We start from the raw sequence: 27,228 nt of genomic DNA, 5'->3' as shown, positions 1-27,228 counted from the left end.
AGCATTGTCTTTTTTTCAAGTGCACATTCTCCAATTATCTTACTTGAAGAGTAAAAATTCCTTCGATTAGCAAATCATCTTGTTTACCTACTCAGATTAAGGGTAAATACACTTAATTTAAGAAATGTTTACTTATTTCTAGATGGCTTTTTTGCAGTGTGGGAGTTAGCTTTTACCTAAATACAGAATTGTATTTAATTAATACATCTTTAGTCTTTAAATGTAAAACTTGCAAAAATGACAGATTAATGGGTGGGTCGGTGGAGACTAATCCAGACTGAAAGGCTGAGCTTTATTCTAACATTGCCAAATTCTTAGATCCAGAAGAAAAATTAAAGGTAAACCTTAAATTTACTTAGAACTAAGCTCTTACTTGTTTTGCTTTTACTTTAAATGTTTGAAGAAGATTGATGAGATAAAATTGTTTCAAGAAGTGAAAGAGATTTACTCTCCCAGAGTCAGCTTTGCAGTAAGTGATTAACTTTTTCATCCAGTCAGAATCATCAAACAGAAGAACATAGAAGAGAGGGAAAAAAAGCAGGCTAAAAGGACAAAGCAACACTCTATTCTACAAACTTTTATTTCATAAACAAGTCTTCCATGCTTAATGACTGCAGTCAGAAAAATTTAAAGCCCTGAAATCTCCACAAGATAGTGTGTGACAAATAAAAAATGCATCACACATTCTCCTGCCCAAAGCAGGACACATAAATAACGTGCATAATGAAGATCCATCCATGTGTGATTGTGACTCATCCAGTTTGCAAACTGAAGTAAAACATCACTACTCCTGCTCCTCTTACTGTTTCTCCAGCCAAAGTGATGATATTTCATATTTGGCTGGGGATCTGGCATGATTAAATCACTGAGTAATTATTCATCTTTCATTTAATCTTTCATTAAACACTGTTGTAGAACAACATGAGTCATGATCTGTACTCCATTCAGACAGAACATTTGGCTGAAGCAAGGGATAGATGAATACATCACATTAGAAGAAAAGGTGGAGTGGAAAAATGAAAGCACAAAAATAGAACGCAGCAACTGATGCCATCTGATTTATTTGTTAGATTACTGAAGCAAATAAAAAAAGGAAAATAAGGAATACAAATATAAAGCTATTTTCCAGCTCATCTAGATTATGTCAGTAAGACTTTCTGGAAAAGAGAATACTGCTCCAGCACATTGAACAGAGAGAAATCCATCTATTTCAATATGTAGAGATAATAACATGATAATAACATGGCAGTCATTTATTCCACTCCAATGGTGGATAATCACTGGTAATTTATTATATATATAACAGAATAATGGACCACCAGCTCTAAAGCACCATGGTTAACTCCTATCTGCTGTTAGTTTTTATGGATTAATGTAGTGGATTAAGACGCCCCCTATTGGTTCACAGTTATTATCACAAAATCTTAAACAGCAGCTTTGCAGTTCACACATTTCACACTTGAAATCTTAAAATAAAAACAAAAACTTAAAACATTTAACTGTGCATTTGGAAACGGATTGATTATAGTCTCATTTATTTTAATGGGGAAATGTAAATTTTACTTAATACAAAACTGCAAAGGTCTCCTCCTACTTTAAATAAACATGTTACTCCCTTAGACACAAACCTGCTGCCAACATTAATTAGGCCCCAGATTTCAACAATGCAATATGTATCTTTAAGTTATTTATTTTTCTGCTGTCTACCACCAGCGCCTCCTCATCAATATACTAATGAGATCTCAGGAGAGTTTGTTTTCAGGCCATCTCAGTGTGCAGCTACACTTTGGTTGAGCATAAAAGCTTTTACTGTAGGTCCCAGGATATTTTCTCAGGCAGGGCTATGCATTAACCTTCTTTATGTCTTTTAATTATACAGAGGAGCAGGCTGGTCCAGCTCGCCATCTCAGCCAGACACTTGTAATCTTCTCCCTTATTCTTCATGTAATCTATTAGCTAATTGGCTCGGGCATCATATGAAAAGAAAATCCAAAACGACAGAGAAAGCCACCAGTATGGTAATTGCCAAAACTTATCAGCTTTAGTGCAATATTCATTTATTCAAATCTCCTGAAAGGTATATAGACTTTCAACCAAAGTTCATTAGTTTAAGCAATATTTTTTTCTTTTTTTTTTGTTGCTTTTTTATTATAATTACACCAAATCTTTACAAGGAAGTCTATTTTAGATATTTCTTTTGGTCAATTTTGATTGAAAAAACTTACAACTAATGAGACTTTCTTTTTCTTTTCATCATATGTTAATACTACATAAGATTTTTTTTTTTTTTTTTTTTTACATCTCAAATACTATGGGGAAATACTGCAGATGTGGCAGAGGTCTAGTAGACTCTCACATACCCTATAATTGCAGCCATGAGAAAATTGTAAAGTTCTGGTTTAAGTCCCACCCCACACAGACCGGTAACCTGCTGCTTTCCCTCTACCTTACCTCTTTAGAACCTAAGGCAGGGGTGTCAAACTGGTTCCAGAAAAGGCCGAGGATGCTGCAGGTTTTCTTTCCAACCAAGCAATAGCACACCAGACTCCAGTCATTTCATAATGTCATCATGTTCAGATTGGACTCACTTGATGAGATGATAGGAGTCTGGTGTGCTATTGCTTGGTTGGAAAGAAAACCTGCAGCCACACGGCCCTTTCCGTTTGACACCCCTGACCTAAGGCATTAGAATAGCTCTAAGGGAGAAAGATGGACTAAACTGTTGCTTAGTGTTCAACTATCTGGTTTCTCAGTTACAACAAATTTCTGCATTTCATTTAGAAATCAGTTTTAACAGAGTGGAGGGATATTGGTGTTAACACTGCAGGAGAATCAAAGGCTGACTGCCACATCGCCCCACCCTAATGATGGAGCCATTCAGACAAAAATCGCACGAGTAAAAATGAGAGAATTCAGAGGGGTGAATATACATGTAGAATAAAGCGGTGATGTATTGAATGAATGAGACATTATGCACTGTTTTAGAAGTGATACAATTTTTTGGGAGATTATATGACATGATTATGCATAACAGTTCTCCCTGACTTTTATCTTCAGTATATGTGACCTTCTGTTTGCAGCTCTGTTTGACGTCTGTAACAGGAGTGCTGTGATTAATTGAATGTGAAGGTGAGACCAGGAAGTTCTTGTGGTTCTATATGAAAAAGGCTGTTATTTCCTCACCCGTTATTATTGCAACTAGATGTTTGGAGGTCTGTAGAACCTATAACCTGCTGAAGGACACTAAGACAGAAAATTGTCTATTTATTTGCAGACGTAGTATTTTTGCCACAAGAAACTTTTCAGAGGGGCAGAAATTTCTAATTTTTTTTTGTTTGTTTTTCTATTTTCTTGTGTGGTAATTACTAAGAAACTGATATTCTTAACAAATAGACCATAATTAAATTTTGTTTTTTTGAAATCAGTGAATGTATGAGTTTCATTATGTTCATTATGTTCTATTAGCAAAGAAAGAGATAACGGCACAAAATTTAGTGCATATAAGATCTGATTTATTATAGATTATCTCTTTTCCAGTAATCCTGTGATGATCACAGAATTTGTACAAAATCCAACAAAAATTAGATCAACCTCTGATAAATAAATAAAGAGCAGCAAACGAACATTAAACCACTAACATCAACCCCACATTCCTTCATACACATCTGTATGCAAAACGCATGAGAAACTCTCAAAAGTGGCTCCATACAGTGTAGATTTAGAGAAACCACCAGAAAATGAGTTCAGGTATCGTACTCAGAAATGAAAGTAATTCAGAATTTTCTGGGGCATAATCATGCTCCCATAACTAAGCTTTCTAATTAAAATGATTCGTTTTCCTTGACATGTCCCACTTGTTTTAACCCTCTTCTGAATTTATCTCAGCTGCCTTGTTGCTGGAGGGGTTGGCTCATTCATCATTTCAGCTTCATGGCATATGTTTACCTATGTGTTTTTAAAATAAATTAACTCTGACGCACTAAAGCATACAAATGAAGAGGCACAGAGAGAATTAAATGATGGGAAACAAGAAGGTATGGAAACACGTAGCTTATTAAAAATTCAATTTCTGAAATCTTGCTTGGAGCAAGACTTTTTTTTTTTTTCCCCCTTCTCCTTTCCGATCCCAAGTGAAACTTTTACTTTAAGTGGAATTCAACCAAATATTGATAAAGAGGGGCTAAATTCAAATACACAGTGGGAGGAGGTGCAGCAGTGTTGATTAACATAAAGATTCACCCCCAACTACGCTGTTTTCCCTTTGGACAAAACTTCATAAAAATAAGAACGACAGGAAATGTCCCTGTGTGCTTATTATACACAAAATTCAGCCCACAGAGACAAAATAGTCAGTATTGTAACAAACTAACAAGATAATACATTTTCTTTTTTTTAACCCAGTGTTACAGTTTTTCCACATTTGTTTAGAAAGTGATTCCTCACATTTCCGATGCTGAAAAACAAACCTCCACAAGCACTGACCAAGATGGTTCACCTACTTCTGGTAGCAGGTGGAGAGAGAGCTGACTATAAGCAACAGTGAAAGTATGGCTCTTCTTCACCAATGGATACATTCACAGCCCTGGACAGATCAAATCTGCCCCCTTTTTTCAGAAAACACATTTTTTTTACAGAAGTTCTGCTTCATCGCAGTCATCTTCAGACCCTGAGGGTCCCTGGCGGACTTCTTCGTACCACTTATTAGTCAGTGTCTTCATCTGGATCCTCCCATGTAACAAGTCCTGTGAAATGCAAGGAGAGAAGGAGATTGTAAACATTTCTATACAGAGGAATTGTCAAAAACAACATGGCTTTAATAGCTACCAATACTTTATGAAACTTTAGAATTGTTGAATTGAAGGCAGAGAGTTTATATGAAGAAAAACAGAAACATTCACATTTAGAAAAGGGCAAATGATCCCTCCTGAGGTTAAGAATCTTTTTATTGTTGGAAGAAAATGTTCCATTTAGCAATTCTTCAGCAAAGCGTGATTAAACCTGCAAGTAATAACCTTTACAATCAAGATGGCCTGGAAGACATTAAAAGAATGAAAATGGGACCTTGGCAAATTAAAATTAAACTAAAAAGAAAAAACAAAATACAGGCTTTAAGAGAGTTCATAATAGCAACTTATGTATTGCATCATACTGACTTAGAAGTCATTGCAATGATTGTCCTTTTCCTAGAATTTTGCCATTTGAGATGATGCTAATGTATTCTTATACTAATCCAATTATGAACTACGAAGAATAACACAATGGTGGTTCTTAGAAATAATATAACATTGTGGGTCATTAATTCTTTAACAGATAATAGTGTTGAGCCATTTCAACTGCAAAGTGGTTAGGAAAATAAAGCTAGCCGCAATGAGATGGTCTGGGATTAATGGAGCGAAATATCAAAGAAGGTCAGCTTCTGACAAACTGGTTAGTTTCCCTTTTTCTGAAACTTTTAGGTTAGTTATATAGCATCCCTTTTTGCTGCTTTAAACTAGGTCAACAAGGAGACCTTTGCTCAAGAAAACCAAGCTCTATCTTCAGTTCAGCACATTTTCTTCTAAGTTGTGTGCCGGTGTTATCAGGGAGACTGACTGTCACCTGTCCACTGATAAAATCCCACATAGACAGCCGATGGGAGGACGAAACCACAAGCATGTACCCCCACAAGACCAAATGTGACTCAGCATTTAGTTTCTTCTGTTTTACGAAGCTTCAATGAAAAGTTTATTAAGAAGAAAGCAAAACAGATTACCCTTTAAAAGATCTATGTGCTTTATAAGTATAAAAATATGCCTAAATTAAGTCATCTCGTTAACTTTACTCCTCACAGTTGTAGTCGGAAGCAAAGAAAATAAAATTTCTGGGTTTTAATACAAACTTTAGAGGTTCATGGCGACACTTATTTGTGCTATATCAAAGTTAAATAATTATATATTTTAAAGACTTTGATTTTGAAATGTAGGTAGGTAGAGCAAAACTTTCTTTTCTGTTCATTCCTCCAAGGTTGTCACAGTGTTATTTAGGGATTAACCACCCAATTAAATCCTAATCCGATGAGTTATTAATTTTTTTACTCTATGTTGTTCAATGCTAGAGTAAGTTGCACATTTCAAAATTTCTCTTGCACAGCTGGCAAGATGCTCATCGAGGATGTTTCAGTTCATCCTTTATTATTGATAGCAGAGTCATTTTAGGGTAATGCTGTGAGAGAGCTCACTCCTTTGGATGAAATTTAAACTACAAACATGACTGGTGTCCTTACAGTATTCCTGTTTTCTTCTCCCAAATGATGTTAATCTTATGAAATCTGCATCGGGGCAAATACCTTTACCCCAGTCCTCTGCATTCCTTGAGCTTTGTTCAAATCTATTTAGATGTTTTTTTTTTTGTTTTTTTTTTTTTCAGAAAGGTAGATTCTTAATGGCTCAAGCTGTACTTTATTGTAAACTCAAAAGCATTCTTCACAGCATTTGAAACCGTCCTCAGAATATTTAGCAACAATACAATAGCATGCACACTTCTTTAAAAGCACCACTTCTCTTTTGTGGGCAACTATTATTCTAATTTCATTGAAAAAGAGGCTTTTCTGCTCCAGTCAACTGCCAAGTTTGTCTTCAAAGACTTCCATTTACTATGGAAGGGTTTTCATTAGGTTGATAATAGTTATTTAGATATAGTTATGAAAAAAAGGGTTTGCTGTGATAACAATAAACTGCAAACAGTCTCAAACTCAAGTCGTCAGAGGACAATATCCTGCAACTTTAAGCTTTGCGTTTGCTCGAAAAAAATTGATTCAAAAATTAGCTCATTAATTCTTATTACTGGGACCTTTATATCAATTTTTAGATCAGTTTTCAGACTTATTATCTGATGATCATGCCAATGCTGAAGGTGGAAGCAGCATTTAACTGTATCTTGGACTAGATTTCTAGAGTTTCTAAGTGTAATTGCTAGCTTTGCTCAGGTTATCCTGACCTTTCTCTAGAGCAGACATCCCCAAAGTCGGTCCTGGAGGGCCGCTGTCCTGCAGGGCCGCTGTCCTGCAGGTTTAAGAAGTTTCCCTGCTTTAGCACAACTGATTTTGATTATTGCAGTTCAGCTAAAGCCTGTTAATCAGCTATCAATGTTAATCAGCTGTGTTGGAGCAGGGAAACCTCTAAAACCTGCAGGACAGCGGCCTTCCAGCACCGACTTTGGGGATGCCTGCTCTAGAGTAATGCTGCTATAGGCTTAGGCTGCTGGAGGACATAGGGACCACTTTTCATCATTCTGTTTCATTCTGTACCTGAAGTATTTTTTTAGTTCAGCCCCTAACTTTATGCTCTCTCTGCTTTTTGTTATCTGGTCTTTTGCCGTTTGGCTGTGATACCATCCTGGAGAGAAATATCAGCTGTGCTGCTGCCATCAACACCTTCCATAATAGTTAGACTTGTTTTTCTGTGTTTAATCCTGTTTCTCTTAAACATAGCTATGGGCTCAGCTTTTACTGGGACTAAATGTATGCAGTCTCTCGAAAACTGCCTCAGAGCTTGTCTGGTTTAACCGTTTCTTTCCTAGACAGAGCCACCTGTGGAGCCAGTTTCTCGTTACCTTTGCTAACATAGAAAGTATTTATGGATCAGTTCTTCTATGTCCCATTAGTTTGTCTTCTTCTCTCTCTTTGAACTCCGAGTCAACATTGGCAGAAGGTTTCTTCCTATTAAAAGATTTTTCCTCCACTGTCACTGCATGCATGCTTGTTGTGAGGGATTGCTGTAGAGTCAGCAACAAAAGGCAAGAAAATATCTACTGTCGTATGCTTATCAAAGAGGAGCGTGTCCTGCAAAGTCTTTCGATGCAATCAGATAGTTTTCCTTTGAAAACTTCTAACTAATCTGGCTGTATGATCTATTTGAACTGTCTATGTAAAGTGCTGACATGGTTACATGATATGGGTTGTTATTTGGTACTATATAGATAAACTGAATTGAGCTGAATTAATGCTTAAGTGCATACGTAAGGCACTTTAATCATATGATTCAGGTGTGTAGGACAAGCCTAAAAGTTTAGGACACTGCCCTTGAGGACTTAATAATAAATAAATAATAATAATAAATAATAATAAATTAATAATAAATATCAGAACATACTTAAAACCTGAGTACATTTTGCCAATATACCATGAAGAAGATTACAATGAATGGTTATAATTATTAATGGAGCAATATTAAATGGTTGAGAATTAACGGTAGCTTGTAATTTCTTTTTTGGCAGCTGGTCATTTCTTTTTGCTTGAAAACATAATTTTTAGAAGATGGGAGAACCTGTAACACTCAATCTAAAATAACTAAAATAAAAGTCAATATGTCACTGCTCCACTAAGTATTAATTTAATTGCAGTCTGATTACAATTATTCAACCCCGCATGAAGAAATGACTTTCCTCTTGATACAAAAGCCCCAGATGTTGGATATGTCGTGGATTCTAGGCAACATAATTCTCTGCAAATTCAATTTTCTTACTTATACAAATATTTTGTGAATTAAGACTAAACTAAAACGAATCACACAATAAAACTGTGATTCAAACTAAATGACATTTAAGCTCAAATAATTTGAAAAATGTTAATCGAGAATGTGCTTTCAAGATAAACACTGCTCATTAATGCTTTCCCTAAGCTATTGATTAGGTTTTTAAAGTTATGCTGGCAGGGTTAACCATCAGTGCAAATGAGGTTTTTGAGATAAAGTTCAATTTCATTAACTTTGCAATAAATAGAATTTTATCTGATTACTTTTTAAGGCAACATGGAATCAATGCAAATTTTACCCTAAAGCAGTAAAAGCTGTGAGAAACAAGACATGTCAGTGTGCATCTCTTAGAGAAAAGCACGAAAAGGAATACCCAAAGGGTGGAGGTCCTTAGCAGTCAGATCCTGCTTTAGGCGGATTATTACACTAATGCTATTAATGCTACGAGGCTTTGGGATTCGATGTTTCAGTCTTCTGGAATAATGCTACAATAAATGACTAATTTAACCTTATTAGCTTACTAAAGTCCTATGATGATATGAGCTTCCTATACTAAACCAACTGTTACCTCCAAGTGTCTTTTTCTGTATCTCAGTACATACTGTATGCAGAGACATTATTAAAAGAATCAAGAAGGTTATTTTAAAACGATAAAGCAGAGGAATAATGAACCTTGTAGTCATGCAATTTGTGGCGCCCATGTTTAGCAACTGCATAGAGGCAAGCTGTCCAACTCTGTGTGATGTACATGCATTTTTAATGCCTAGGTGCTTCTTTGATTAACTGATGCTTTGATAAGTTTTGATGCCAATTCTGTGCATCACACTCACAGGCGAATATGCATTACATAACCTCTTCCTTTGTGAACACAAACTACATCTTACACAGTGGTAACATGAAAATCTGATTCTTTTGAACATGAGTTGAGCTCCATTCCTCAAGGGCTGCTGTTGAGCAACTTTTAGATTCATTTTTGCCTTTAAACAACAGTCAAACAGTCTTTAACAGAACTTTAGAGAGTTTGACTTTTATATTGAGGAGGTAATTCAGTCATTTGATTTAGGTGTGTGGAAGCAGAAGCACTTAAGGTGCAGGACGCCGGACCTCAGTCTGAGACAGAAGACCCCTCGTCAAGAGAAGACAATCTGTACAACAATACAATGCAATTTATGGCTGTATGTATAATAATGAAATAATAATTATGTCAAAAAAGGTGATAAAAGGAGAAAATAAATGTAGCTAAGTGTTCTGACAATATGCTAAACATAAAACAAAGTGAATTTATGTTGTGTTTTTTTTTTTTTTTTCTCATACCAACCACTCAAGGCAATTGACACCAGAGTGCGAATTCATCCATTTGCACTCGCAAATGAGCATGCATTCATACATGGATGTGAAGATGTGTGGGTGTCGTTAAGTGCATTGGCTAGCAGAACATCAAATGCGGCAGGAAGAAGCTAAAATTTAACCCACAACTGTCAACAATTATTAACCCCATTTTCAAAATATTTTATTTAAATAAGTCCTATTTGTACATGTACACCAGAAGAGCCTTAAAACGTACATTACGTTAAGCCAAGCAGCCAGATGAGCATCACTGCATGTGGTAAAACAATGGCTGTCACTTCTTAAGGAAAAAAATAAATACTGAACATAATGATCCTTTAGTTTTCTTACCTCTTGTGTTAATCTGCGAGTGAAGAAGGGGTTAAGATACTTTGCATCGAGCCACATGAAGCCCTTCAGATCTTGTCTCTGGTAGATCTGAGCCTCATATTCCTCCTCTGTCAGTTCTGAAAGGTGCTCTGTATCTATGGTGTTACCCTTGAGAAAAAAAGCCAAAGAGAAAGAAGGTAGTTGGGCATATGGAAGAAAGAAAAATGGGACTGACCCTGTAAATAAGGCTGGAATGAGAAGCAAAGCATGAGAGTGAGCTGGAAATAGAGTTAAGGTTAAAAATGTATAAGGTCAATGTCACAGAGAGACGCACGCAGACAAAGATTAGGGACCAACATCTGATTTAAGCACAGTGTAGGGGTAATGAGGGAAAATGAGAATTTCTTTTATCTGGAAGCTGATACCACAGGGGGAATTCTTGGCTTTGCAAACAGTAGAGATATAAGTAAGGCAGAGACTACCGAAAGCTGACAGTGACCCCCAACAGTAGACAGTACATCAAATAAATGATCCATTATCTAGAGTTGGAGCCAACAGAGCAAACTGAAATATTAAACACAAAAGCTTGTCTTCTGGTTTCTGGGAAAACTGTATTGATGCCAGGGAGTGCGTCTATGTGGGGAGAGAGCTTTGTTCCCTGCTGACTCAGTGTCCTTCTCACAAAGCCACAATCAGCCTCTTTGATGTTTCCCACTCGGTTTCAAGCAGAAAGGGCCTGACTGCAGATGAGAGTTTGGCACAGCTAGAATCGACTAAGAAGGCAAACGTTAAACCACAGTGCTGCTTTGATTTCTTTACCATTTTCTGCGTCTTGCTGAGATTGACATCCTTCTTGTTTTTGCGGCGTGACTGGCTCTCCTCAATGTCCATAATGCGGATGAGCGGCATTGTCCCGCCCCCAAGGAAGAGGATGGTAAACAGCACAATAATAATGGTAGTGGTACCGATTAGCTGGCGCTTCTCAATGGGTTCCAAGCCCAAATGAAGACTCAAAGCATAAGGGATGGCGCCTCGCAGCCCTAACAAAAGAAACACAAGAAGATTTAATCAAAATGCTGCCAAACTAGATTATCTGGAACATTTTCTTCAGTCTTAAATCTGTATCCTTCTGGTTTAAACTAAAGAAGCTGGAGAAAAGTTACTATGAATCACTAAACAATCAATATAATTACAGATTTTTTATTTCTACATTTTAAGATTTTTAATCATAAATTGAAATAAAACCAGTAAATACAGGTCATTACCTGCATTATTTATTTTACACATAAAAAAAGGCTTCATCAGCAGTTATTGTTTGCAACATGGTTAAGTTCTTAAATTCATCAAACGAACTAATTCCCACATACAAAGACTCACAATCCAATGCACCTCCAGATAATAATAACATGAAACAGCAAAGCTGCTGTGCTGACACAGACTTAGCTGCAACATCCAACCTTCAGAGCTGATTCCAACAAATACTGAGTTTGACCAACAAAAAGCACGGCCAAACAACATAATGTTGGATGACAGAGATACAAGTACAAGACGATTAATTCAGATACTCGGACTCTGAATTGTAAAAATAGCCAGAGGGACTGGTTACTGAAAGCATCCACATCCATGTCTCTGCCATGTGACCTGGGCTCAGATGGCCATCCCTGTGGACGATGGCAGCACAGTCTGGCTAGAACACTGGTTACTTTTTCTGACGTTCAGAGCCAATAAGGAGATCCAGTTTAGATGGAATCCAATGGAAACACTTTAAAGACCAAAATAATTGATGAGTCGCTTCAAAACACAGATCAAGCATGCCTGCGTTAGTTTAGAACAATCAGCTGTGGTGGAAAACTCTGTTAGCAACAGCAATAAACGACCTAAATGACGACTGGAGCTGTATATGTTGAGTGAAATATATTCAAGTGATACAGGGAAGCCCATGTCACACTGTTTATTGCAAAACAATATAATATATGTCTTAACTTACTCCATTCCTGTGTTAGAGCATTATATATTAGCTGAACTGCAGTAAAGTGTGTTTTAATTTAATTTCCCTTTGGGACTAATAAACTATTTTTACATTGAATTGAATAACTACAATAATAATAATAATTTTACTTTATTAATCTCACATTGGATAAATTTATCTCAACATTTAACCCATCTCCTCTGGGAGCAGTGGCTGCCATCATGGGGCGCCCGGGGAACAGTGTGGGGTTAAGGGTCTTTGCTCAGAGAGCCAGAGTGCAGGCTGTGGGAGTGGGACTCGAACTCAGAACCTCAGGATTCCAGCTCTATGCCCTAACCACTAGGCCGCCACTAGGCTTCCCAAAATGTCAGCTGTCCTAAAAGCATTTGTTAGGTGAGCTGAGGTCAAATCAAATATAGTAATATAAGGCAAGGTAATACTTAAAAAAATATATTATTGACTGGCCTTTTATAGTAGTTAATTAGACAGAACATGCATGACAATGATCTTTATGAGTTTTAATGTGGTATTAGACTGGGACTGAACTCATCATGTTGACTTTGTTTTTCTCTAATCTGTGACAGATTTTTTTTTTCTTTAACAGCAGTAAATATTTACTAAATATTCATTCTTAGAATTGTTTGTTTACATATTTTTTAAGTTTTGTTTTTCCCATTTCTTTATAAAAACAAATATGATAACTACTTGCTTTCCAGATTCATAAACCAGATTGAAACTGTTTACTTGATTTCAGAAGAAAAGGAACTTTACATGTGTTTGTCCACAAACGTTCATATACATCATACAACAAAGTTACAGCATCATCTCACCACTAAACCACATGATGAACATCATTTTCGGTGTGATCTTGTGGTCTCTGAAGAAGTTCAGCAAGAACGACAAAGGAAAGATGTTGATCGCTCGACCGAGAAGTACCAGGAACTATAAAGAGAAACGCAGCCACTTTCAATCCACTTAAACTCACAGCTTAATTGTATGCAGACCTCTGTGACTTACAATGCACCAGATGACAAAGGATATTTCAAATTTATGTGGGAAGCTGAAGATGGAGAGGCCAAGAAAAGCAAACACACACGTCTCTGAGGAGAGAAGTTAAAAATAGTCAGAGAAAATGTCAAATGAAGAAAAAAAAGGGCACATCTAGGAAGCTAAGCAGGAAATTACTCACCACACATAAAGGCAACTGTGCGCAGAGTCTGCTGCATGAGGATTTGTGTGATCGGGGAAAGGTTGTGATGTGTGTAGTGAGACATAACAATCCCAGCAAACAGGATAGACATTATTCCTGGTGGGGGGAGGAGGCAAAAAATGAAGAATAACTGAATTCTTGCAGCTGCTTATATAAGCGGGATGACTTTTCATATCTGCACCCACCAGATAGTTTGATTCCCTCTGCCAGGCCATAGGGAATATATGCAAAGATGATCATCATACCAAACTCCAGCGATGGCGTCTTCCTCAGGTCAAAATGTTTTAGAAACTAGCAGCCGAGTTAAGGAATTTAAAACTACAATAGGGAAAACAGGTGTGCACCCAAAGCAAAGAGTAACACTCAGTTTATCATTCAGGATACAAGAGCTGAAATGAGTCCAGTCAGCGTTCCCAGAGCAGCGGAACCGAAAAACATTTTGAGGAAATACCCCAGCGCTTGAATAAATGTCTCCCAGCCTGTTACCATGGAGTTATCAGAGCTGGAAAAAAAGCCCTCTGCTGTGCTGAAAGACAGAAAAGGAGAAGCATTGATGGTGACAAAATTTACACTTAGTCTTGCAATGCCTTAGTCTGACAGTAGAGGGCAGTAAAATTCCACCACAAAGGCTGAGGGGAAAAGTGATGAGCGGATTAAAATGCTTGTAATCCAATTATATTGGCTAAACAAAAAAGGATTATTTCACATAACCCTTTCATTCATTTCATGAAGTGGAAAATAATCAAATAAACCTGAATTCTATCTGAGCCACAATTTTTATCTTTATACATCAGCACTACATTAAAAATGGGCCTACATTTTCTCCCATGTGTTAAATTGTACTTCCAAGAAAGTCCTAAAATATGGAAAATCTATTTAGTAGGAAACTGGACACCGAAAAACCAAGCAGTGTCTCAAAGATTCTGGTTTAGCTGGATATTTTTCATATCTATATAAAACTAACATTTTTTAAATCTTCCCCATACTAGCTGCCTTCGACTTCTTCTTAGCCCTTTTCTATTTCTAGTTCATTCATTTCAAAGGACAGTTCAAATAAATTGGTTGTACTGGAGAAGATTAAAAGAGGCCTGAACAACTATTGATAACAAGATAACAGGAACCTCTGAGTCACTAAAACCACATTTTAAACTAACTCGGGATAATAAAAGAAAGAAAAAAAGATTATATAATGTAAAGCTTTATATCTATTTTAAAAGTGTTAATCCTAAAAATAAAAAAATTAAAACTACAGTTTTTTTTTTTTTTTTTTATTCCAACACAAATTATCCTAGATTTTTTTTATGGTAACGATTGATATACATTATTGGTTGGTTCAAATCTAACCATACTTAATCAAACAAACAGAAATATGACGCCTTTGAATTAATAAGTCCTTTGTAATATTTACTATCAAGTTTCCGGGTAATGAGATCCGCTGCCCAGCTGCTGTAGACCAGCTTGTTTGACTGTAAAGTAGCTTTCTAAGAAAAGCCACCCAGTAAGGTGTTAGTAGCAAACAAACTACCAGGTCTGTTCAGCCCATCTATTATTAATGCTTTCATTTACTCTAAAGGGGCACCCTTACTCACTCTTTAGATCAATTCCTATCATTAATCAACTGTGAGATCTGGCAGTTATTAAAGGAGCATGAAATCCAAGGACAGAGTGACGATGCCTGCAAATTGTAAATTCTTGGTTTCTATGAAACTCGTCTGACGAGTTTCTCTCCATGGCTCAGTGTTTACTGATAAAGTCTAAACAGTCTGAGTGCTCTGAGTAGGACCTCTAAACAGAGAAAACTTGTTACACGGGTATGCAAATCACTTTATCTCTAAATATCTTTTGAAAGCTAAATAGAAAATAAACAAATAGAAAAGCAATGGAAAACTGAATCTATGTGAGTCACAGATACTCTTTTGAACATTAAAGCAAATGAACTTTGTGCTGGTGACAATGTGGTTGAGTCAAAGTAGGGCTGTGTCAGGGAATTTTAATTAGCTTAATCTTTTGTTTTTAGAAGAGAAGATAATCTAAGCCACAGTTCCTTCTTCTATCATTTCTTCCTGTAACAGTTTAATATGTAATCCTAAAGAACCAGATGGGGTTAACAAGGTCAACAAGAAAACCTGGACAACCTACGGTATGTTTGCGTTCACTGGATCCAAGCAAATACAAGATATTAGATTAGAACAAAACACAGTATCAGGTAAACGGCAGGTTGATTTTAAATAAACAGTTGACCTTAAAGTACTTCCTGCTGCAGGCCATCCAGAAAGGGCTTCTCAGGTGATGACTGTTAAATTAATCTTATCAGGATGTACAAGGATGTTACTGTTTTGACCAAGGTACAGTACGGTAATTAAACTTACCCCCATAAGAGTTTGCTCACATACGCAAAAAAAAAAAGAACAATCATGTTAATAATTCACTCCTTCAGCTATGTGGTTTTGATTCATAGTCACTTGAAATGTTGCCGTTTCTAAATAACAGCAGCATGACGTAAAACAAAGCAACCGACACCTAAGCAAGTTCCCGAAAGCAAGATGTAACCTCATTTAAAGTGAATGACAGGAGTGACGTCTGTAACCTGAACCATGTATGCTACATTAATTATTATAGGGTTAACCCTCTCCTAGAGCCTTGAGTAAATCAAATATTTTCTTTAAATATATAAAGCTGAAAAGTCTGTTCTTTCTTTGTTAAGTGTCTGTAACACCTCTATCTTCTAAACTGATATGGGACTGGGCTTGGACTGGGTCATTCGGGCATCTCAATATGCCTTTACATAAGCCTTTCCATTGCAGTCCTGGCTCTATGACTAATGGCTTTTTTTTCTAAAGGACAAACTCTTCTAAATCCTCAGGGATTGCCCCATTTTTACCTGCAGCCATATTCCCATAAACTCTCACCAGCTTTCTAGTCAATGTAAGAGAATAATCCTTCCAACTGCATGATGCTGCCAAAACCGTATTTCACTGTGTTGATGTCATACTGAAGGTAAAGTGCAGTGTTAGTTTTTGATAATAGATTATGTTTAGTACTTTTATCCCTGCACTGCTTGTGCTGAAGGACTGATTTTGACAGTGAAAATCAACAGATTCTGCTAAATGATCTCTGTAGCTCCTTTCAAATTACTAAGGATTTATTTGGCTGTTTTTTTTATTAGTTTTTGCTAAAACACCCTGTCCAATTATCTGGGCGGCCGCATCTTGATTAGTTTGCTTTTAGCCTAGTCTCTTTTTGGCCCACATAAAAGAATAAACCGTAAGCAATCTAACCTCTGTATGAATATATCTGTTTGCTAGAGGTTTGGTAGAGACCTTGACTAAACAAACACAATAACCTAAATAAAGTGACTCACTAGTCAAGCCAGGGTGTGTGTCACTAGGTCAGGTATCCAGGCTTTGAACATTTTACAGATCAGAGTGAAACTACAAACCCACCAACACATTGGCCTCCATCTAAACATGGGGTGTGGCAAACAAGTAAGGATACATGATATCATAGGCAGGTTACAGGTATTGGCTGCAAGCAGCTTTAAAACTAATAATCAGTCTTTGGCCAATTCACTAATATAACTCACAGTTATAAAAGGCACTGTTTTAGTGAAAAACAGGCGACAATTACCCCTGCAGCTCCAGCTTGTAATCTGTACCCAGCTAGGCAGGTGTCTGCTACAAGAAAGATGTTGATCGTGTAGATGTTTTTGAAAGTTTCACAGACGGGTGGATAAACTGCAATTTGTAATGACTGAACAAGACAGGACCAAAAAGTCCACTTAATTAAGCTGAGTTGACTCACATCTTGATTTCTCAAAGGTTCCAGAGATTACTCTTTATAATTTTTGCAGATGTAAACAAACCTAAGTAATAGAAACCTGTGACAACATGGCTGTATTAATATAGATGGGAAAAGCAAAATAAAAGAGTTTTGTGTGAATACTGAGAGACTCTTACTTGGTGAGGACGATAGAGACGGCGTCGTTCAGGATGCTCTCCCCAAACACCAGCATGTTGAGGACTGGGTCCACGTTGAGAGCATTAAATATGGCTATAGTTGCTACAGGGTCCACGGCTGAGATTAGAGATCCAAAGGCAAAGCTATGAGGTAGTGATGGGAATAAGAAAGAGGAGGTTACACCTTGATATATAACAATGAAAAAAGAAAATGTAGGCTCAGACAGTTTCAAAAACATGTTTAGCAACTTCTAAGAATGCCAGAGTACAGATAAAGAAATCATTTGTTTTTGGATTGAACCCAGAAAGCAGGTATGATTTTTAAGATATTTGCAATTTAGGCTTCATGATGTACAAGAAAAGTTAAAATATTGCTAGCAAAACTGAAACAGAAAGAAGGAACCGTGTCAGAGCTGTTCTGGCACATCCATCAGCTCATTTGTGGTCAATGTCTGGATTTACTCTGCAAATTACATCCAACTGCATAGAGTAGGTTGTGACCAATCCTACAAAAAAACATACAGACAGGAAGGCTAAAAAAAATCTATCCTTACTGGCAAGGATGCGGAAAGGGCAAACACTGCGCCAGAATACACACCTTTGACTGAGCACCAAGAAAAACATTAAACAGCCCAGACTTCCAGAGGGTGTTTGTGTTAGTCGCATCTGACTGCTTACTTGGTCGTTTAAAAAAGACTTCATCTTACCATAGGCAGTTAATTTCAGTCAGGAACAAGATTATGAAACACCATTATGAAAAGACATTTAATGTCATTATAACAACATATATTCCTGGTTTGCAGTGACACGTTTCCCACAGGAGTAGAAATTATTTTACAAATAGCTGTTTTTTAATTCATTTAAAAAAAACAACCTTACCTATCAGCCATGGTCATCTTATAAATCACATCAGCCTGTCAGAAAACATGAAAACACACAAAGACATGCTGAAACCAACCAAGAAACATCATAGGTTTTATTTATTCATTTATTTAATTTTATTCTTTTCAAAAATCAGACATGTTGGCAGCTGCATGTCTTACCTGGCCAAGGAAATAGATGCCTCCACCGACTATAAAAGCAGATATAGCCGTACCAATTACAGCAAAGAGAGTGATGGAGCCAATGTTCTGGAAGAAGTTACCCTAAATACACACACACACAAATACACAGATCAAATATTCATAAGATTAACAGTATGCAATGTCAAATAGCACTGTTATATAACATGTTGCCAGCATTAAAATAAAAAGAAAGCTGCAGTACAGGTATGAAAAGAACAAAAAATAAATCACTTTGAACACAGGAAATTGCTAGTGCCTTTAAAGCCCTGCAGTGACACTCAGCTGCTCCTTAACACCCAAAACCTTAAACATTTTGTATTGCAGTAGTGGATTCTCACGCTAGAAAAACATTTCTTGATCTAATCTAAGACTAAAGCATCACTTTTAGGTGGGCAAAGCTAATCCTACCTTTCAAAACCTTCTTAAGCCACAAAATGACTGAGGCCACACTTACTGTCACCCTAAAAAAGAAGACTATGAAAAATATATTTAACTACAATGTCTGTTATTAATGTCATTAGTTTTTAAGAATGCTAAGTAATTATTAGATGACTGCCTGTTTTCTTAATTATACACTGGCTGCACTGTTGCCTTAGATCAAGAAGGTCCCGGGTTCGAATGTCAGCACTGGGGTCTTTCAGCATAGATTTTAAATATTCTTTCTTGGTGGGAGGGCTATCTCAGGTAAACCAGCTTTCTCTCACAAAAACATGAATGTTAGATAACTGGTTACTTTAAACTGAACTTAATTATCAGTATGTGTATGGCTCTCTGCCCTGTCTGTCTCCCTGTTACCCTTTGATGGACTGGCATCCTGTCCGGGGTTTAACCAGTGGACACAGACACCACCTCCCCAAGACTCTGCAAGGAGAAGGGGTATCGATTGACAAATATGAGATAGAGCACATTTCAACTTTTTAAAAATGGGAAAAGCAACATTCAAAAATGCATTAGGATGGGGAAATAGGTCGAACATTAAAAAAGAAAAAAATCTCCAAACCGTTCAGTAATAGAACTGCAGAGAAGAGCAGAGTTCAAACTTTTACAAATGTGTGATTAGTTGCAATGTGCCAGCATGTTGTTTGGGCGGTAAGTCGGGGATAAAAACAATTTTTTTCTTATGATAAGACATGTAAAGTAATTTATAAAGTGTTGGTGTTTCAACTAAAGCCACATAATTTTGTCAGTTGGTGCAAAGACTGTACTAGAAGTGCATCGATCCAGTACCTATATGGTATATCAGCTTTAATAGTGACTAATTAACTGAATCCAATATCAGATGAATGATGCTGATTTAGTATTCTGATCCAGTCTTTTATTTATTTTTATTAATATTGTACACAGCAATCTACAGACAGTTTTATACAGCTGTTATACCTTATTTACATTTCAAAATGTTTGTTTGCCCTAAACTTTATATGGGCATGATATTTATTTTGTGTTGCTAATCTATACTTTATTTAGTGATGAATAATATTAAGCAAACCTCATTATGTGTTAATTTGTAACCTTTATTTTTTAAACCAAGTTTATGTCAAGCCTGATGCTTTCACTTACATGGCTTTTTAAGGTTTACGGTTCATTCACTGGACCGCTGCATCAGGTCTGTATTGGCTGATGTTCAGCAAAAGTTATTGGTATTGAATTAATATAAAAGAAAAATAAACCATAGATCTAACCATCTTAAGATTGAACTTATGAACAACAAACATCCTTGCTGTAGACCTTTTGTAAAACTTGGTGATCTCTGCCCTCCACCAGTTCTAGACCAGATTATTGCTTAAAAAGTAATTACCCGAAAATGCTCATCATACAGAAGCGTACATTTGTCCATGGTCAATATTATAATTAGATAGTAGGGAAAATAATGAGAAATTCAAAAGATTAGGATCAAGGATTCTATATCCTCAAAAATTGAAAAGTTACAGTACAAGCAAAGAAGGTAGAACATGTCGTTTTAAGGGAAGTTTGCCAGGAATAGTGTTTGGGATTTTGTTAAAATTATTCGTTGATGTTAAATCTTTGATGTTAAATCCTCTGAATTATTGTTTTTAAATCTGTCTGAAATTACACCACTGCATTGTTAATATCTCCCCCCGGGGTGTGGTGGGTGCTGCAAATATAAACATGGACATTGTTTGATTGCAATGGTTCAAGAACAGCAATCAGAGCTACGTATGGCTCCTAAAGTAGAGACACAGATAAGGTGGGGAATATAGATAATAACCCACAGAAACTAAGCACGCCCAACTGTATTGACTTTTAGTCACAAGGCAGCCCAGCCCAAAGCTTTTTAACGTATCATTCTTTGTGAGTAACGTGCCCATTCAGCAGGTTTCCTTCATTTTTTTCTTAGAGTCACCACTTTTTCCTGTGCAACTATGCATTTTGGTGTTATAATGCTACATTCTGTTTGCAGAGGTTCAATCTGGAAACAAAAACAAACCCTTATTGTCACATATGTCACCATACCTTGTGTAAAGAGTATCCAGATTCAAATATTATTGGGGGGAGAATCAAGAGGAAAAACATGTTGGGTCGAAACATTTCTTCCTCCTTCAGGAAAAAAAAAAAGCAAAAGGAGAAACATATTTAAAAATACAAACATTTCTTAAAGAGTATTTAGGCATCCAGATATGAGTTACATTCAAATCTAACTAATAAACAAGCAAATATGAAAAAGAAAAACTCTAAGTAGTTCTTAGCAGCCCTTTTATCTTATAAATCAGAGTCCAAAATGACTACATACACACATCAGCAACTGGGGGGGGGGGGGGGGATACCTGCCCGCCAACACATGGCTTCAACCCCATTAGCAAAACAAACAATACAAAGGGCCTATAAATTTCTAAACATATTTTCCATCTCTGAGTCTTTTATCCATTCACAAACACATACACAGCCACCCACACATGCACACAGTATCCCAGTGACCTTAGCTATGTGATTTCTGCAGAATAATGAAATCATTGTTACTCCCAGTAAAACGGGCCTGCCGCCCAGATAAGGCTTTGGCATCATGCGCTATATGCTCTGGCTGCACGTGATGCACGTGTTTTCTGTAGCAGGGCCCTTTCCGTGCAAAACGCATCCTCGTAAGATAAAAAACCAAAAGAGGTTTTGCATGTAGCGGTTATCAATATTCTTTGATCAGGTGGAAACTGACTTTGTTTTCCATCAGAGGAAGACAAAATGGCGAGTCAGTGTTCGCTGCAGCTGCTTAACAATCCCTCTTTGTTTCCTGAAAGTCAGTTTTGACAGCTGGTAGAGCCTGAATCTCAACCTCAGGAAGCCCATAAGCAGCTGGACATTACGAAAACCGCCTCTGCATTTCTAAAATAGTAGAGATGAAGATTCACTTTAATTCTGCTAAGATTTATTCATTTGTAAGCTAAAAATCCTAAAGCAAACCTTTAAAAATCTTTTAACTGATATCAAAATTAAAAATAAGGTTTAAGGGCTTATCGTTGCCATATTGCAAAAACTCTGACCAGAGCAGCATTGAAGGTTTTCTAATTTATACATTAAGGTAACACTGCTTTACAGATTATGGCTAATGAATGAAACAGAGGTAGAACATCAGAGTACATTGGACAAAACTCTCAAACACATCTTTATTTTCCAGTTAAAGCACTCAGTAGCAGAGAATGTATACTGAGGTAAAAGGATAAGGTCTGACAGTTTGTCGGCTAATAATGTATTCAAATTTCAGGAAAAGTAGGCCAACCATTGCTTCCAGGTTGGCAAATTCAATGTTCGTAACTTGACATTTATCTCCGCCAGAGCTCCGCCTTTCAGTCCAGCTTACTACCACGCATAGAAGAGGATGCGCCGTGCATGAACTGCAACTTGACATCTGCAGCTGCACTCCTGCTGCATGCATGGGTCCACATGTTTCCCTGTCACATACAGGAAAGTCCACTGGAGTGACGAATCAAACGCATAAAAACATCTTCTCAAATAAGCGCAGAAGATTGAGTTTTGAACATATATGTTTGACAAGCAAGAAAACCTAAATATTTCTATATTAAAATTCTTTATCAGATTTGGCTCTGTTAGGATTAACAATAAAAGTGAGACCAAATGGGGGAAGTAGATAAGTAGATAGCCTCTCACAAATGAGAGAAGAGTCTTAACATTTGTAAATATTTTACTATATCTTTTCATCAGATGACAATAAAGATATAATACTTTGATATGACGTAAAGTAGTCAGTGTACAGCTTGTATAACGGTGTTTCATTTCCTTTAATAGTGATTTAGGCTGTAAAGGCTGCTGTGGAGGGTTATTTTTAAGGGACAATAAAACTTAAACTGCCTACTTTATATTGTAACAAAGTGTGATATCTCCCTGTTGCCTCATAAAACAATCTAAGACATTAACAAAAATGTGGGGGCTGTACTCTCTTTGGTGCAATATAGTAATTGTGGAGCAGATGAAAAGGGATTCATGGTTCGCCTTTAAAAAAATATATAAATTCATAAAATATTTCATCATTTTTTATTCAATCTGCCAGAGGGATTTATTTGCAGACCCACCTTTTGTAGCAGAAATAGTTACTACTCCTTTGAGACATGCCTCTACCAGCTCTCCCTGCTACAGACTGAAATTTCTGCCTATTCTTCAATAGACCGATTGTTTAAATGCCATTAGACTGGTTATAGCGAATCCTCGAGGAAAAACCTTCTAGTCAATCCTTGGATTTTCAATTGGATTTATTTCTAAAGATAAGGCCATAACTAAACCGTTCCATTAAAGCTCTGGCTTTACATTTAGGGTCAAAGCTCTGCCGCAGGGTCATTTGCAACCACTGGAGGATTAGCTTCCAGGATTACCCTCTATTTTGCCCTGTCTATTTTCTTATAATCTGCATTAAGCCTCATCCCTGATAAAGAGGACCACCCCCACAGCATCACGCTGCCTTGGCCATATTTGACCTTAGGCATATCAAATTTAGGAGGATGCACAGTGTTAGTGGTAGTCATACAAAGTTTTCTTGCTTATGGGTGGAAAAAATAATAATAAATCGCTCGTTTGATATGTCCACTAAACAGCTTGTTGCAAACTACAAACCTAACTTGTTAAGATTTTTTTTTAAATTCTCTCTCTTTAAAGCAAACAATTTTTGCCATATTTAACAAATCCTCACTGCAGGTTTACACATTGGAGGTTTGGATCTTAGCAGCATCTAGTATATGAGGATAGAGAATAACTTACTATGTTTAGAGTTAGTGAGATTTTTAAATGAGATGCATATTACTTTTTCATAAACCAGCTACTTTAACTGATATTGCTCTGGATTTAATTGAATTAGATTTACATAATCTAAACTCAAATGCTCTTTACACAATCCAAATTTCTATTTTTGAAACGATTTCAAACGTAAATTAAATAAGAGGGTTGAATACTGCATATTATTAGATAAAAGAAAAGCACACTCTAGAAAAGGGAGATGAAATGGATAAACCCAGAAAGCATGAGGGTGGGTATATTCCTCAGATGTGCTGAGTCTGAGCTCAAAGTTACTGAAAAAAGATGAATGCCTAAAGATGAAGGACATGCAGTTAAAAGTGAGCTGAGAGATATCAGGAAAAAAAAAAAAGGGACCATAGGAGAGAACATTGTTCAGAGTTGAGGGTCCCTGGAGGCTTGGCTTTGACAACCAGTGACATCACCACATGGGAAAAAGGCCCCTGAAACCACAATTAAAACTTGTCTCCATGTGTCACTCCCTCTCTCTTTTGCACTGTGGCGTGGGAGACATCTATTAAAAGTATCTGCTGCCCTTTGGGGCTAAAAACACACCAATGCAGCCACTGAGGAAAAATGATGAGCCTGTTTATCCCGGTACAGACGGTAGAACACAATAAAACCGGATGGAAAATTATTAGCAGGGGGTGTAAATATAATCACCTGTTTATCTTTGTCAGTTCTCTGCCTAGGAGATACATTGCTACTGGAAGGTTACTTTGTACCAGCGCTCTATTTCTCCCTCAATCTGTGTCAGAGCACAGGGGAAAAAGAAAAATAAAGAAATTGGCAGATGAGAGAAAAATGAAAGGAGTAAAAAGAACGAGAAGGGAGCATAGGCGGATGTTTCTGCTCGTCAGGAGGTTTTTCTTTAAAACTGGCAAAAGAAAAGTGGTCATCTATTTGCAGCAATCAATTGAGAAGTTTTAAGCAAATTTGTTTTTCTATTTAGTCTCTCACCTGCAATTTTTTCTGTTAGTCAAACTTTCACTTGTTTAATAAAGCTACTCAGGTTCTAGTCCAGAATAAAATACAAGAACTCGTGTGACTCGTATCAACAAATCTTCTGGTTGCTCGAAAGATATTATGGTACAAATAAACACATTTGCTAATAATCTACAGCAGTGAAATAAAAAATGGGTCACTGATGAGGCCCTTTTCAACATAAATATATTCAAGTATGTTCAAGTAATCCATGAAATGTAAATAAGAGCTGACATATTGTGCCCTTTTCACTTATCCACCAAATCATATAGGGCCATGATAGATTGTTGGAGGGATGTGTTTGCATATATGCACCCTCTATGAACAATGGACATATTTGTATAAAGGGTAAAGCATCTTGAACTAAACTATCCTTTTATCCTAATAGAATCTATCTGCTTTAGATAAAACTGAAAACTAATTTAGCTGCAGGTTACTATATTATATTTTTTAGTAAAACATTTCTACTAAAACAACAAAAAGAAAAAAAACATCTCCAAAACAACAAATACTAATCATGAATCTTGGCTTCAATGATGTCCGGGAAATTATAAGCAGTAATCTAAACTTCAAGATGTGATACAAGAGAACTAGACTTGTTGTCGACCAGACGCTAGTTGATCTTTATCAATCAGGAAACACTTAAAAGGAAACAGCTATGTGCTCATATTTACAGTCAGTGAGGGAACTATAAGTTTTAGAAACCTGGACCCAAGTTTAACTTAATCACAGAGAAAGGAAGGCTACTAGATGTTACAAACCATAAGTATCACTGTTAGACATCTTCAGCAAATAGGTTGTTGGGGGTCATCAAGGCACAGAAAATGGAATTAAATTCTTAAACTGATAACATGAGAAGACTTTTTTTCTCCCCACTATTAGGAGATTCTAACGTAATTCTCACAATCGTGTTTTGCTCAGGAAATTGCTGACTTTGAAAGGAAAGACCCCACCAAGAATTTACTTCCATATCCACTCATGTACGTTACGTGTAGCTATAGCGATAACAGGAAGCTTCCGTATTAAACATTTGTCAGCTTGTGGAGAGAACCTGAAGGGACGTAAACATGGGCCAGTAGGGTGGCTCCGGAGCCGATGTTGTCAGAGGAGGAATTTAGCCAAATGTGTAAATACAAAAAGGCCTTTGGATCAAGCATGAGCAAGGAAAGAATCACACCCCGGGTGGACATTATAACCATCTTAGATCATGAAGGATTAGGAAATGTTGACAGCACACCAAAGCAGATAGACGAGGCCGTCCGTGTGGAACATTCTATTTATTTGACTTCCATTCTGTTGCTCAGGTGCATGTTTAGTAGTTTGTTGTTTTCCCTCAATGTAATAAAACACACATTTTTGTGCAAGTTGGATTGAGTCTCTAGTCGTAATGATTACAATAATAAAACGATAGTCAAAAATTAAGTTACCAAGAAATATTTTCTCTCATGCGGCAGCTACCTGCTAAACTCTAAATAATGTCACAGACTCTGCATCACACTGACACCACCAAACCAAAATCCTGCAGAGTTACACCTAATATATTTAATGCTCTGAACTTTCATATTGCTTATGGGGTTTTTTTGCACCATGTTTTTTCTTCCAAACTGTTTACACTTGATCACTGCTGCACTTTAAGAAATGGAGATGTCATGAAAGCTGTTCAAAACAAAATGTCGTATTGTATGCACTCTGTGTACAAAAAATTACATTAAGAGTTGTCGGAGCCTAGTGGTGAGCAAATCGAAGATTGCAGCTGAATGTTTGCTGCCAACACTATGGTGAGGTTTGTCTGTTTATCTGGTTTCCTGCTTATCAGATTTATTATAGTGCCAGCATTATATGTAAGGTTCAGAATACAATTGGCAGGAAAGCCAAATCTAATTATATCAGTGTTTTATTAATTTAGCTTTAGTGTCAAAGGAACAAACCATAATAAAAGCCTTATTGGGCATAAAGGTCTTCAAACGGCACCAAGATAATTCAAATAGCTTACAGTACAAGTTCTGCTGATAAAAACGCAATAGCCTAAATGCTAAGTTCTTGTTGCATTTAGGCTGACTGATATAAATTGATACAGAAGATGCAGTCTCTTGGTGATGGAATGATAAAAATATAACAAAAATTGCAGCTAAAACTGCTACGAATAATAATGGAAACATGAATCCTCAAATAAATTTGATAACTGTGATTAACAGGGAATTTGGTACAATCTTTTGACTGTTGCATTTACAACAACTTTAGCAGCAGTTGTTTAATTTTGAAGGTGAGATATAGCTTAAAGACTTGGGCCAACCAAAAAACAGCTAAATATTTCTAAAATGTATCATTTGCTTGCCACTATTTGGCAAAACTGGGCGAATCGGTTAAAGAAATGGTTAGAAATGCATGATATTGAGATTGTGAGTTTACTGAAAAGAAAAGTTAATAACATTATTTTATATTTTCCTCACATACAATGCCTTGGAAAGGTTTTATAATCTCTCTTTTCTGATCAGTTCTTTTTAAATACAGACTTTTGTGACATAGACCAACACAACAGGGGTTTATGCATGAATGGGTAACTCTTATTTAATGCTTTTTAATGCTCTTTTACTGCTCTTAGAAATAATCTTAATGCCATCAACAAGTA

At 36.6% G+C, this 27,228-nt stretch overlaps 1 protein-coding gene across 1 annotated transcript in view; it reads right to left on the bottom strand.

Annotated features, from left to right (window-relative positions):
• Positions 1-3,461: 3,461 nt before the first annotated feature.
• Positions 3,462-27,228, bottom strand: part of slc9a8 (solute carrier family 9, subfamily A (NHE8, cation proton antiporter 8), member 8) — a 34,820-nt gene continuing 11,053 nt past the window's right edge. The window contains exons 5-16 of the mRNA XM_015379283.1: positions 20,838-20,921; positions 18,345-18,446; positions 18,181-18,215; positions 17,302-17,445; positions 13,730-13,871; positions 13,531-13,636; positions 13,325-13,441; positions 13,153-13,235; positions 12,966-13,077; positions 10,986-11,206; positions 10,188-10,334; positions 3,462-4,742 (exon numbers count right to left, since the gene is read on the bottom strand). Coding sequence (XP_015234769.1) covers positions 4,629-4,742; positions 10,188-10,334; positions 10,986-11,206; positions 12,966-13,077; positions 13,153-13,235; positions 13,325-13,441; positions 13,531-13,636; positions 13,730-13,871; positions 17,302-17,445; positions 18,181-18,215; positions 18,345-18,446; positions 20,838-20,921 — 1,407 coding nt within the window. The 3' untranslated portion in view covers positions 3,462-4,628. The remainder of the gene's footprint in view (positions 4,743-10,187; positions 10,335-10,985; positions 11,207-12,965; positions 13,078-13,152; positions 13,236-13,324; positions 13,442-13,530; positions 13,637-13,729; positions 13,872-17,301; positions 17,446-18,180; positions 18,216-18,344; positions 18,447-20,837; positions 20,922-27,228) is intronic.

Source organism: Cyprinodon variegatus, unplaced genomic scaffold, assembly GCF_000732505.1.
Source record: "Cyprinodon variegatus isolate N-32 unplaced genomic scaffold, C_variegatus-1.0 Scaffold188, whole genome shotgun sequence".
Lineage (NCBI taxonomy): Eukaryota > Metazoa > Chordata > Actinopteri > Cyprinodontiformes > Cyprinodontidae > Cyprinodon > Cyprinodon variegatus.
This window is presented reverse-complemented; position numbering and strand designations above follow the sequence as displayed.